Raw genomic sequence first — 14,299 nt, 5'->3', positions numbered from 1 at the left:
AGGGAACCAGGAGCTAGGCTAACCCTTCAGAGGTGTCTTGCCCTGAGGCAAGGCGGCCAGGCCTTCATTACCTCCACTTTGCAGTCATTGGATGCAGATTCCTGGAAAGGAGACACGACCTTGCGTGAAAGAGCTTTCTTCTGATCATGGCAACTCCTGGAGAATCCTGGAGAAGGCCACCAGCCACGACATGGGTGACACAACCACCATCTCCCCATCCAGGATAGAGTGGTTCTCAGAATCACCTGGAGGGCTTGCTGAAACCAACAGGTTCTGATTCAGTAGGTTTAGGGTGGGCCTCAAGAATTTGTATTTCTAACAAGTACCTAGGTGATGCTGATGCCACTGGTCCAAGGTTTGCACTTTGAGAACCACCTCCTCACACATATATTCTTAAAAGATTTACCTTACGATAATTGTCTTAATCTCCTGTAGCATTCACATCTTCTATAGCGCTGTCTATGCCACCCGTGTTGGCACTTAGGATAATGCATCCTTGGATTTTATGTCTGTATCTCTTCTTTCCAGTAAGATTATGAGGTCAACGTTTTGCTCTATAAATGCTCACCAAATTGAACTGACTTAATATTTATGCTCTGTGTTTGCATGATTTTATGATCTATTATGTGAATTCACTAGAATTGCTGGATGAGGGATTCTTTAAATTTCCTGGATTAAAGAGAAGAGTTATAAAATAGAATCTGATTGAGAAGATGAAGCAACCCTTTCTGGCTTCTGGTTTCTGGTTTTTAAAAATATAGGTCAATGTGACTTAATAAATTCACATTTTCAATAAAAATATTCTAGTAACTCTCTTACCCTCTCAGATTTACCTTTTTTCTCCAAAATATTCTTTTAACATGAAATGTGAAATACATTTTATGACCCATTTCTTGTTCTCCATTTCTTGAGGTCTCTCATACTTGGCCAATTTGTCTTTTCTCCTTTTTAAATGCTTTTAAAAATAAGACTCTCTATAAAGCATACAGCAGCAGTGTCCTAGTATTAATACAATACAGTATGTAGATTTTTAGACCGTCCTGTGACATACATAAATGCATATAAATAAACACATTTTCCTGTATGTGTGTAAGTTTTGTAAAGATACTTCACATAGTAAAAGAAGCTTGTCAAATATTCAGAAAACATACTGTTTTGAAACGACACCTAAAGGCCCATAAATGTTTTCATGGCCTTTCTTTTGTTATATTTATATATTTAATAAATACTCATTATAGAAAATTGGAAATATAGAAAAGTGTAATTTAAATTTTTTTTTTTTTTAGGTTTTTTTTTTTTTAAATTAATTAATTTATTTATTTTTGGCTGTGTTGGGTCTTCGTTTCTGTGCGAGGGCTTTCTCTAGTTGTGGCGAGCGGGGGCCACTCTTCATCGCGGTGCACGGGCCTCTCACCGTCGAGGCCTCTCTTGTTGCGGAGCACAGGCTCCAGACGCGCAGGCTCAGTAGTTGTGGCTCACGGGCCCAGTTGCTCCGCGGCATGTGGGATCTTCCCAGACCAGGGCTCGAACCCGTGTCCCCTGCATTGGCAGGCAGATTCTCAACCACTGCGCCACCAGGGAAGCCCTTAAAATTTTAATTACTTAATTTTGTTTACTAAAAACGTGATTTGTATTTATTTGGGTTCTGGGTGAGTGGAGTGTTGTTATGTAGAAATGTGAAATTCTATTTCAGAGTGTAATGCTTAGAATCCCTATAAAAATAATCTCAATAGATAATGGGAATATTTTTAAAATTTGTTTGTTTATTTTTGGCTGCGTTGGGTCTTGGCTGCTGTGCGCGGGCTTTCTCTGGTTGTGGCGGGCGGGGGCTGCTCTTCGTTGCGGTGCGCGGGCGTTTCATTGTGGTGGCTTCTCTTGTTGTGGAGCGGGGGCTCTGGGCGCGTGGGCTTCAGTAGTTGTGGCACACAGGCTTGGTTGCTCCGCGGCGTGTGGGATCTTCCCAGACCAGGGCTTGAAGGCCTGTCCCCTGCATTGGCAGGCGGATTCTTAACCGCTGCGCCACCTGGGAAATCCCGTGGAATATTCTATTGAATATTCTCATAGTTGGTTCACTTGAAATTACCCTGAACCTACAGTAAAATATAAAAAATTTCAAACTAAATATGGCTTGGATTCAGTTAAGAAGATAAGAAAGCATATGGGTGAAATATTTGTCATTTTTAATATATATGAGAAAGATGTAGAAGAATGAAGAGTAGGGAACCACTTTACCTTCAATAATAAATATTATTACCTTCTATTAAAAAAATTTAATTACTTGAAGACTAGCCATAAATATCATAATTAACATTTTGGTGATTTTTCTGTTTTTTTCTTTTTCTCTGTGTGGTAATCTTTGGGAATCTGCTACACATACAGGTTCACATCCTTCTTTTTCCATCTCATTAAATAGTATTTGAAATCATGATCTTAAAAACTGCATGAAAGTCTAGGTTAGTACTGTGGTATAATTTATTTAACTATTTTGAAACAATTGGGTTTTGTTTTCTTAATTTTTGAAGAACATTAAGTTTTGGAAGATTTTTAGTGATGCATAGAGTTTAACTAAAAATGTGGGTTCAACCTCTAATTCCCAGAGTTGACCTAATTTCCGTTTATTGTGTTCCAAAAGATACAGCCTATGCCTTATTTTATGCCTTATTAGATAATACTATGAACATGATGTTAAAATCTGGCATTCTTACATTAAAAAAAAAAAAATAGCACATTGACTGCTAACATAGCTTCGTGTAAATGATCCTGTTAGATTTGGGAGGTTTTTTAAAAGGTTTTTGAGTTGTTTTTCATATGATCGGCTAATGAATTCAGCACAGCTTCCTCAACCCCAACCTTTTTCTCCTGTTTAGCATTTTCTACTTTTTTACCCTGTGATGTACAAGCCCTCCCTGGTTAATTATGTATATATTTAGCTACTGCATGTGTTGGGCTTATTATTGTCATCTAATTAAATGTAACTTGAACTGCTTGCTTCTAGAAAAATCATTAAAAATTCTTTCCTAATGACCTAGAGATGACAAAATGTCTGTAAAGTGCGAAGAAGCAGACAAGCACAGGAACATCGCTCTTAAAGAGTGCTAATCCAGATGCTGCAATCATCTAATTAAACAATATTTTGCTGTCATTAACATTTTCACCAAGGAATTGCAGTTATAATTTCTTTGTCAGCTGTCTCTAGATCACTTTACCTTCAAAACTAAAGTGCCATATAAAAACATTAAATTGGATGGTTTAATTAAAAGTTTTTTTTCTTTTAAATGAGGAAACATATCTAGTGTTTCTGAAATCTCATTTACTGTGCTTCACTTTTATTGTTTGAGTAGATTAGTGTCATAGGCTTGTGATAGTTAATATTAATCTTCCAAGGTAAGTCCTTAGAAGCATAGTTAGTAAAAAAAATTCTGCACTTATTACTGCTAGAAAAGGAAATAACAGCACAAGGTTATTTACTAAATTTCAATTATCCTAAAAAAACTAATAAATAAATACCTAGATGTGCCAGAACTTAACAGATATTATTTTGGAAATATTTCACTTTTTTGGTTAATTCAGTACACAGCAGGTTTTTTTTTTTTTTTTCATTTCACAACGATGTTCGGTAAAATAATTAAAGTAATAATGCTAATTCATGGCTAAAACTTATAAATGCAAAATCCCAGGGTACCAACTTCATCCATGTGAGTTTTAAATACATAGTGAATTTTTAATTCAAATCAAAAATAATATATTAACTGTCCATGTTGCAAAGCTTTTATGTGGAAAGTTTTATATAAAAAGGTTTTAATGTAACTGTCAGAACATCTGTTTATATAGCTTATTGTATTTGTTAGATTTAAAACGTGCTATAAAGCTTTAGTAATTTAAAACTTACTAAGTTTTTCTAAGCATTTATTTTTAAAGAATCTTCCAAAGATTATTAAAAGTGAATTAACAAAAAATGCAGGATAGATTAATTACCATGAGCTGTGACTGTAGACAGCAATCAATTTGTGTGTGTTTGTGTGTGTGTGTGTGTGTGTGTGTGTGTGTGTGTATGTTAAAGATACCTTCTTTTCTTTGTATTTTTTCCAAAAATAGCATTATATCTTTTCTTTAATTAGAAAATCATTCCTAGTGAAAGGCTAGTGTCTTCAAGTATAGTCTCTATTTTTATGCTGTTTGTACTTATATGATACATTTAAGTACTGAGTTAATGTAAATTGGCTTTTTATTTATTTTAGTTTGACAGTTTTTCCTTAAGTTATGAAACTTCATGAGAAAATTTAAAAACAGTTATTATGTCTAATTTTCAGCTATTGATTTACATAAGTAATAGAAAATATGTTACATAAATAACATCAAATTATTCTCTTAAAATACACATATATTGGAAGACCTCTTTTTCATTAAAATCTATAGATTTTTAAGTAGAATGGTAACCCAGAAAATGGCAGAGCACTAAATATGCCACGGGCCTACTTACAGTCCCAGAAATAGCTCTGTCCAGCCAGTCTAGACTCTCTGTATATATACATGCATAGAAAAAACACTGAGAGTAATCAAGTGTCCTAGGTTAACATAAACATGAACTCTCAGTAATAAATTTAAAATTTTAGAATTTTGCACTGTGCATTTTACAGTGATACTGCTTTAGCAGTCTGTTTTCATATACGAAAGACTGTAGTTAAAAGGTTCCAAATTCTTGTTTATTCTCATCACTATTTTTCATCACAGTAGACTTATAAAGCAGGTGCATTCATCGGCCACAGATATTTCCTTCTGGTGGTTTAACGTGCACATTCACAAGGCCGCTCTCTCATGTGTACTTCTGTGCCTTTGCATAGGCCTCTTCCTCCAACAAGACTATCCTGCAATTTTCCTTTTTTATTTAGCTTATGGTTTGTTCATCTTTTAAAATTTGGCTCATTTTATCGCATTTTTATCACATATGTATTCGTTCTTTCAACAAATATCTGTCGGACAAACAAAATATGCCAATATACAGAGGCTTTTTTTTTTTTTTTAAACTCAGACCCTACATTCTGGAGTTTCTGGACTAGTGGAGAGGCAGACAAGTATTAGCTATAACACACCTGCAACAGTGCTGTGGCAGAGAACAAAGAGGAAGCCCTAACCTCACTCTCACCTTGCTCCAGGAAATGCAGAGTGGAAGCAACATTCTGCTTTCTATCAATTGCCTACATTTATAATATACACCCACATTAGTTTACATATTTAAAACAATAAGTAATTGTGTTGTAAAATGCAGAGATTCATATAAGAAACAGATAAAATAGTCACCGAATAAAATGTTTACTGAGTGAATTAATTAATTTGATTTCATGCTTATAATAGTTAGCAGATTTAGTTCTTCCTCAGATTATGGGGGGTTTTTTGTTTGTTTTTTTTTTATTTCACAGTCACAGTTACCAGTTGCTACAAGAGGTAGGTATCATTTAATTTCAGTTCTTGATGACGAATAAGATAATGTATGCATATCTGTGCTACTGTTATGCTAACGTGGTGTGCAACAAGGAGCACAAGATGAAATCATATCACTAATATCAGGGAAATTGCTATTTTGTATGGATTTGAATGGAAATTTAGAAAGTCCTGTGATCAGTTCATAATGCATTTTTACAAAAAACAGTCTTGTCCAACGGAAGTTTTCTTTGGACCCTGTTTCTTTAATACTGCTCCTCTTAATTTCACCTGATCATATGTTATTCAGTGTCAGTTTATCAGGGTAAGCCAGCCCTGTGCTCTCCCTAAGCTTTGCCACGGTCGCATGGGCTTCAGTGTCCTACCTAAAATGCTTAAGTCATTCTGTCAAAAACTAACGAAAACCAACAAACAAAATTCAGCCTGACCTTCAGCAGCTCTCCACTAAAGTGAAACAACATAATACGAAAAGAAAATTCATGAACTTAAGGGAGTGAAAAAAATGTGCATAACATCTGCCTCGGTGCTTTTTTGTACTGGCTTCAGAGTACTTCTGTTAACTTGCAAATTCTCTACATTCATTCTTAATAGAAGTACAATGTAGTATGCTGTATACTGGCAATAGAATTCTGGATATATACTCGTTATAGTAGAACACCGTCACATAATCTGCAAGTGTGCAGACCAGCAGGTGACCTCCTCCATGATCACTTTCAGGGACCCCAGCTTATGAGGCTCTGCTTCCAGGGTGGCAATAGCATCTTCATCATAGTCAGCAGAAGAGAGATGGAGCGTGGAGCACCCATGCAACAAGTTGCAGAGGACCAAGCCTGAAAGTAGCCGATACCATCTCTGCTCACATTCCGTAGATTAGAACCAAGTCTCACAGCCATGGCTACTAATAAGGGAGCCTGAGAAATGTGGTCTAGCCCAGGAAGAAGAGAAATTGATTATGACGAACAGCTAGCAATCACTACCACAAGTTACATTATAAAAAAGTAATTCTAGTTACTCACTTCTTAATTATTATTGAGTGAGTTCACTTGAAACGCATTGTTATAAGTGCTTTTGATTGAATAAAGACATAGTTCAATAAACAAAAGAGTTACTTTTCTTCTGCAATGCAATAGTTGCCTCATCTATTAGAAGCACAGGAACACTTTCATAAGCAATTAGTGTATACAGATTTTCATTTATCTTTTTCTTTACTAGGACGGACATATAATGATCTGAACCAATACCCCGTGTTTCCGTGGGTATTAACAAACTATGACTCAGAAGAATTGGATTTGACTCTTCCAGGAAACTTCAGGGATCTGTCAAAGGTAACTTTTAAATATATAGAAGTCAATTTTCTTCGTAAGGCTATATTCTAAAAGCATTTCTACCAGAGTGTATATGTTCAATTAATGTTTGTAAGAAAGTAAACCTGGATGTCTTCTCTTTTTGTAGTCAGCATCTAAATTTCATCAATGCTTAGCATAGGAATTAAGCTACAAGAAGATAAATCAGTACTAGTATGGCAAAATGAAATGGATATTTGAGAAGGAACATATGTAAGGAGAGGTTGTTCTGATATCCTAGGTTTTAAAGGTCAAGGCGAGAAACTTGAAATTAGTACAAAATTTGGCCAGTAATTTCTGTGGTATATTTCTTAGGTGATAAGACATGTTATCTTGACCATAATACATACACACATACTGTAGGGGAGCTTGATACTGAAAAGAAAGTAGGGCACAATAATTTATCAAGGATCTGTTAAGATAAAAGAGCGAAGATTTGGCCCAAAAATGGCAAGAAAAAAATACACAATGGGTGATAAGGATAAGAAGCAAATTTTTGGTTAGTTTGCCTCATTTATTGAGAAGAAACTTAAGTGGGATACTAAACTCTTTGAAATTCAGTGAAGAACTAGATACTAAGGCCCAAAAGCTTTTCTCTAGCCTCAGCTAATATCAGAGCCAAGCCCTAAAGTTTATATCAATACTTTAGCCATATTAAGCCTCAGGGCCATTCACTCTGAATTTCATTCCCTTTTCTATTCTACTTAGTTGTCTGGTTTAGCATACCACAGCAGCATGAAAGGCATATAGGCATATGCGTATACATTTGGTTTTGGTTGGGGGAGAGTTGAGGAGCTCATGAACAAGGGTAGCATAAGTCCTGCAAGGCAGGGAAGCATGAAATGCAAGCAATTTAAAATTAATCCCACAAATGGTTTTTAACTCAGCACACCTTCTCTTGCCTTTTTTCTTGCCTTTGAAAACTAGACCCACCTAAGTTGAAGTTCTCTATGCCACTGCTTACTAGCTGTGTGACCAGAAGCCACTCTCTTTTAGCCTCAATCTCCCCATTTGTAATACGAGAATAATACTGTCCTACCTCATACAGTTGTGAAGATCAAATGACATGTGCATTTAAAGAATGTAACATAGTACTTGGAACACAGAAGCACTTCATGAATATGAGCTATTATTACACGTGGAGTATTTCTTAACCTGTTTTTGAAGCCTGTATACTAATTTTTGCATATTCTTCTCTGTCATTCACTCTCTATTTCTTATATTTTATGTGACTGCCTTATCAAACTTGCTAGCTCATTGCTAATTTTAGCTATGCTATTATAATTACTCAAGGGACCTAAGGAATCAATTAACCAACATCTTACTGAGAGTCACACAGCTGGTTAAAAAAAAAAAAAATGATAGCAATTGAATTTCAATATGGTTGCAAATATAGTAATTGTTCCAGTGAACAATTATTTGAACTGAACAAAAATCTTTAACCATTTACTAGATGCAAATAAGTATTCAGGCTTAGGTAGATATAAGCACTGTAATTCATAAGGCTTGCCCTCTGGAAGCAAAATTAAATAAGATTAAATTTATTCTTATTTTATATAAGAATATAATTATTAAAATTATAAAATTAAAAATTAAATAAGATAAAATCATTTTCTGCAAAAATTAAATAAGAATGTACTATATTTATAGAGAACTACATGAAAGGCAATAAATAGCAGTTAGGAATAAGAACTCTGGAGCTAGACTGCCTGGGTTTAGATCCTAATTCTGCCACTTACTCGGTTTGGGACCTTAGACAACTATTTCATTTCTCTTTGCCTTAGTTTCCTCACCTGTATAATGGGGACAATAATAGTAGGGTTGTTGTGAGGATTTGATGAGTTAATAAGTATAAAAAACTTAGAAGAGTACCTAGCATATCAACATTAGCTATGAATATAAATATAATGCAGTAAATCATCAATATATGCCATATACTTTGAATTGCATTTCAAATTTTAAATAATGATGATAAATATATGCTGCTATATCTTTAATGGAATTAGAATGGTATGCATTTTTTACATGAATTGCTAAGGTTGAGGTGTAATCTTTGAGTGTAAAAAAAAACCAAACTAACTTATCAATATGAAGGTGAAAACTGTTAAACTAGTTCTTTAACAAAATCTTATCTACATGTGTTTTATTTAACATTAATTCAATAGGCACTATGTATTAGACACTACTATATATATATATATATATATATATATATATATACACACAATAACATGTATAGTGTAGATTCTCATGTAGCATGATACGTAGTCTTAAAACCTCATAAGCTAACTACCACTGTAGCTATTTTAGATTATTTGTAGAACAGGGAAGAAGGTCCTTTTTCTTTGAAATCAACTGGGATATCGTGGTGAAAGGAAGCTTACAGACCAAAGTTCCCTTCTTTCTTCCATTTATGTGTTCATTCTTTCAGTCATTCATTCAGTCAACAAATATTTATCACACACTTGCTGTTGTATGTCAAGCACTGTACTAGGTGGAAGAGTGTACAGGAGTTAATAAAACAAACATATTTGAGCCATCTTGGAAAAAGTCTAGTCCAGAGCTGAAACGAAAACTCAGATAGTTACCAGAAATCTGGGAGGCCTACATTATGACAGTAGGTATAGTGGGGACTGTAGCAGATTGGAAAATGCAAGCTCAAGTACACTAAGACATTTGGACTCAAATGTTCTTGAAACACTAACCCAACCAAAGAAAATATGGCCTTCATTATGATTAATATAGATTATATAAGGCATATGGTAAAATATTTGCTAGTAATTATAGATTTTTAGTTTATTCATGTAGAAAAAATGAGATAAATTAAATGAGGAAGTCACTGTTTCTAAAGTAACTAGAATACGTAAACATTCTTCAGGTTTTTAAAGCTGATCTATTTAATCTGTATGCCTTTTGGCAGAACTTTTCCCTTTCTGACCCACATGTGCTCTCCTAATTTTATTTAGTGTTAGATAAATAGAAGAGGTAAACAGACAGCCTAAATAAATTAGGCAATGTGAATACTAACTGTGCTTTTGCAAACATAGAGTCCTTCATGTTGTGAACATTTGAACCCATGGTTCTCTAAAGATAGATAGCTTTTCTTCCAATTCTGCTATGTTCCATGCTTTAGCAATTTGTTCTTTATTTTCTGTCAGAATAACATGATAGGAAAATGGTAGCAAATTAAAGCCTCTTGATGTGTTAATAAATTACTCTTGCATTGTTCCCATGCTTCATTGAATTTCTTAATAGGAACTTCTTACAAATGGGCTAGAAACCCGAGACTGTCCTGATAAAAATCATTAATAAACAAGTTTTTAATGTATGAAAATATATCATATTATATGCCTAATGGGAATAATGACATTTGAAATATAATAACTGGAAAGAAAAACTGCTAATAATGCAATATTATTATAGAGAAGAGATGACCATTGAGAAGCACATGAAATTCTTGTAGTTATAACCAGCACTACAAATGAAATTTTTAATGGAGAGTTTGGTAATCTTCAGAAACTCAAGGAAGATTTGGAATATTTTAATGATATTATTAACCAGAAACATTCTAAAAGATCTCCAATAACAAAAGAAGTTTTTCCCAAACAGAGATTAGGACCCAAGTAATAATTCCTATCAGTGAGTAATTCTAGAATTTGTCTTAGTAAACAACATTTGGAGCCCCAAATAATTTTTATATTCTTTACTGCATAAAAGTTAAGAAATGTACAATCCTAAACAAATTGAAAATTTCTTCTCTTTCTTTATACCTCTGCATTAAATTGGCTTTATGAATTCTAGTTATATCAGGACTTTTGAATGAATATTTCAGACAACCCAGCTTGAGCAATTGGCTTGAACAATAAATCAGTATCATTGGTTCTCACAGCTAAAAAATTCAGAGGAAGGTTTAGTTTTCAGTCAGATTTATTTCCGGTGATGCAGATAATGCCACCAAGCAGAGTTCTTTCCATTGTTCTTCTCTGCCTTCCCATCTGTGGACTTCATACTCAGCCTCTTCTGGATGGCCTCCAGTAGCTCCAAGCAATCCCCTTTTAGGAGCAAAATGGCCGCAACAGTTCCAGACCTCACATCATACTATCCAAAGAAAGAGAGAGCATCTTACCAAGTAGCTCACATGGAAGACAAAAGAAACTTTCCTTTGCCAGAAATCCCGGAAAATGTCTTCTCATGCACTAGGCTAAGAGTTGACCGGAAGAAATTTGGATTCCTGTTTCCGAAAGAAAGGGGGCTTAGTTGGTGAGCAACAAACAACTCACTATTATAAAGTGTCAAATATACTGTATCTGAAAGTTTCTTCTTTATAGTTTCTATAATCTAGACAATAGCAAATAAATTACAGGTTTGTGTACACATAGCTACTATGTAAAAGGAACTTTGCAAGGTGCTAAGAGGACTTTAAAGTAGAGTCCTGACCCTCAAGGAATGTTCATTGGTTATAATCGGAAAAAAAACAATAGGCAGTAGGTTGCTTATTACATATATATAATTATAATATATGACATTCAATGGAGTCAGAGATAAATTTACCATAATAAATTAAGCTAATTAGGCTTAAACTTCAAAGCCCCTCAAGTTTCAGGGGCTTCTTTTTATCCCTTGCCCCTAATTTTATGTTCATAGTTTTATGCTCATTTTCTTAAAGAACCCCTCTCCTACGAATTGCTTGTCTCATAAAACCCAGATCCACCCTCAATGCAAAGGAAGGAGCTGTCTCCTGAGGAACCCTGGATGCTTCACTGAAGCAAATGAGAGGGGTACATAAGGGTTTTAAACATCTAGCTACTCCTGGATCTATTTCTTCCCATATCTGATCTAGGTCCGTAATTCAACTGTTACATGCATTTCTTACGTACTTCCCCAAAACGTTCTGACAATACTGACAAAGCAATGGCTTTCTATTTCATTTTAAGCAGCATCTAATACTTAACAAAAGCATGTTGGAAAAATTAGTAGCAATATTTTTATAGTATTATGCAGATAAGAACCAAAAATGAGATACAAAGTAAATAAAGATAATGTCTCTGCCCCAGACCTACTTTCCCCAGGACTTTGATGCCATGGCCAGGATGGCGATATGAGCTGGAGATGGCTTTCTTGCTCTTCACAAAGTCCCTGCTACAGTCAGGGCTACAGCAAGCACTCCGCTCTCAGTTACAGAGGAAGGTGAATCCTGGAGGTTTCTGTTCTCTGTATTGGATGCTGGGAAAGGTTAATCCTAGAATTATCAGACCTTTTCAGTTTTCCTTTATGTGTATCAGTATTAAAATTGAGAGGGAAAAAAAGGAGAGGTAGTAAACAGAACATGAAAAGAATGTCAGCTCTGTTCAAATGTAGCTCTCTCACCTGCTGTACAGACTTAGGCATGTTTCCTAAGCTCTCTGAACTTCTGTTTCCTCTTCTTTAAATTGAACACAATAGTATTTACAAAATAAAGTGGTTGTGCCTAATGTAGGTAAGGCACCTAGTATAATGTCCAACACACAGTGGCATTCAGTGACTGGGGGCTACGAAACAAAGTTCCGTAATTGTCAGTTGACAGTTCACCATCTTTGGTGTGATTGAAAAAAATCTAGTGAAAAAGATCAATTTAATTTTGTTTTAATAAAATTAAAAGCAACAACTTTTAATAAAATATAAAATATTTTTCATGTAATAAATAATTGCTTTTTCATCTCTTTAAATTACCAAGTTACCAAAATCTTAAACATCAAATTACTGAAGTTAAATTAAACATTTATTGAAACTGGAGATAAAATATTTATTTAGATGAATATTTATTTAGATGAAATTTATTTAGATGAAATATTTATTTAGATGAAATATTTTATTATATTTATAACATTCTTACTCCTTCCTTCGCCCATTTAACTGAACAGTTGAAGAGCACAGGAGAAATGAAATTTCCTTATCAGTAAAATTTATTAGACCCCTCATTTGATTAGACATCACAAGTTCAAGTTTTATTCATTACATGTACAGGTTAGAGGTCATATGTATTGTTTGACATGCTGGACAGCTAATGAAACAATCTGTCATTGACTTATCTTTTCAGTACTCAACCACCAGTGGGTGTAGAGATTTTTCCCCCAATTTATGCAGGTTTTCCTCATGGAGATGTGATTTTGTGGTGAAATCTATCTTAAAACATGATATATGCTACTGCTTCAGTTATTTACATACGCTCATATGAACTTTACTCTGAAATTACAGTGGTTACGTGACTTTGACATGAAGCACAGCCCCTTGCTCATTAAAGTGTAAATGGAATTTTCCTATTTCCCAGTCATGCCCTCTGATAAGTGAAATAGTTTCATCACAAAGCCAAGTCTTACTAATATTGACATGAGCGTAGGACATCACACACACACACCCATTCACTGAGTGGAAAAAATATGTTTTGTTAACACAGGAGTTGTTTGACTGACAGATGATGATAAGCATAACCATTTTCCCAAATTCTTATGCCACTTTAAAAAAGGAAGTGATAATGCCTTGAGGCTTGGAAATGTGATAATGCAAATGGATGCACTGAAGTGTGAATACTCTCAACTGTCCACCCTTGATACTGCCAAACGCCTACATACCACGTAGAAAAGGGTTTACCTCAACTCGGCAATGTGATGCAAGTTTCTACAGTCATTTTACCTTTCTTTCTCATCATAAATTAACAATATCTAAAATGAAATTAGTTTTATTTGCTTTAGTATATAATTTACCTAACGCTTTAGTTTTAACAACAAAATGTGAAGAGCGGGCAAAACTACTAAGTGTATTGGTAGCTGACTCTGATGATATAAAACTTATTAGAAGACAAAAATGTGAATGTGTAAATTTAATTATATACCATCTGCCAAAAAACCTACTGCCAAATATGAAATTTTTTCTAACTATGTGTTGAAGGTCGCCTTAACATAGAACACAACTTGAAAATCGTTTTTGTTAGGCTGGCTTCTATTGCCATGCTGAAGGATAAGTGCTATTTTAAGACAAAGTATGAATTGGCAAAATCTGGATACTGTTTTAAACTCATGGAATAATCCAAGCTGAGGGCATAATTTGCAAGGGGGGAGATGCAAAAGGGCACCAATTTCAAAATTGGATTTATTTAAATTAATAATTTTATTCATTCACTTATTCTTTCATTACACAAGCATTTATTGCACAGCTACTCTGTGCCAGTCACTGGAGACAAAAAGACAGTAAGAACTGGCCCATACCCTGAAGAGTTTACAGTCATTTTTAGTTTACTATAGAAGGGAAAAGGGAGCCTGCCCTGTACGCTTTTGTTTTACCCGCCACGTGTCACATCTAAAATATAGCATCATTGCGGCAAAATTAGACCCAAGTCAGTTTCCTTTAACCTTGCTTCCCAGATGAAGCAGAATATTCAGCAGTGATGATCTTGAAACTAATTTATAGGCTTATCATTATCCTACTACTTAACACCTAGAAAGCTTTTAGACCTGACAAATGAAGATTTAAGATACTTTATT

At 34.6% G+C, this 14,299-nt stretch overlaps 1 protein-coding gene across 6 annotated transcripts in view; it reads left to right on the top strand.

Moving 5' to 3' along the window:
- NBEA (neurobeachin) overlaps nt 1-14,299 on the top strand; it is a 631,767-nt gene that overhangs the window by 519,407 nt on the left and 98,061 nt on the right. For all 6 annotated transcript variants that reach the window (XM_057532889.1, XM_057532888.1, XM_057532885.1 and 3 more), the window contains one exon: nt 6,652-6,764. In XM_057532889.1, the coding sequence (XP_057388872.1) occupies nt 6,652-6,764 (113 nt within the window). The remainder of the gene's footprint in view (nt 1-6,651; nt 6,765-14,299) is intronic.

The sequence above is a fragment of the Balaenoptera acutorostrata genome, chromosome 18, assembly GCF_949987535.1.
Source record: "Balaenoptera acutorostrata chromosome 18, mBalAcu1.1, whole genome shotgun sequence".
NCBI classification, from domain to species: domain Eukaryota; kingdom Metazoa; phylum Chordata; class Mammalia; order Artiodactyla; family Balaenopteridae; genus Balaenoptera; species Balaenoptera acutorostrata.
The sequence above is the reverse complement of the archived record's forward strand: the minus strand, read 5'-3'. Positions and strand labels throughout refer to the sequence as shown.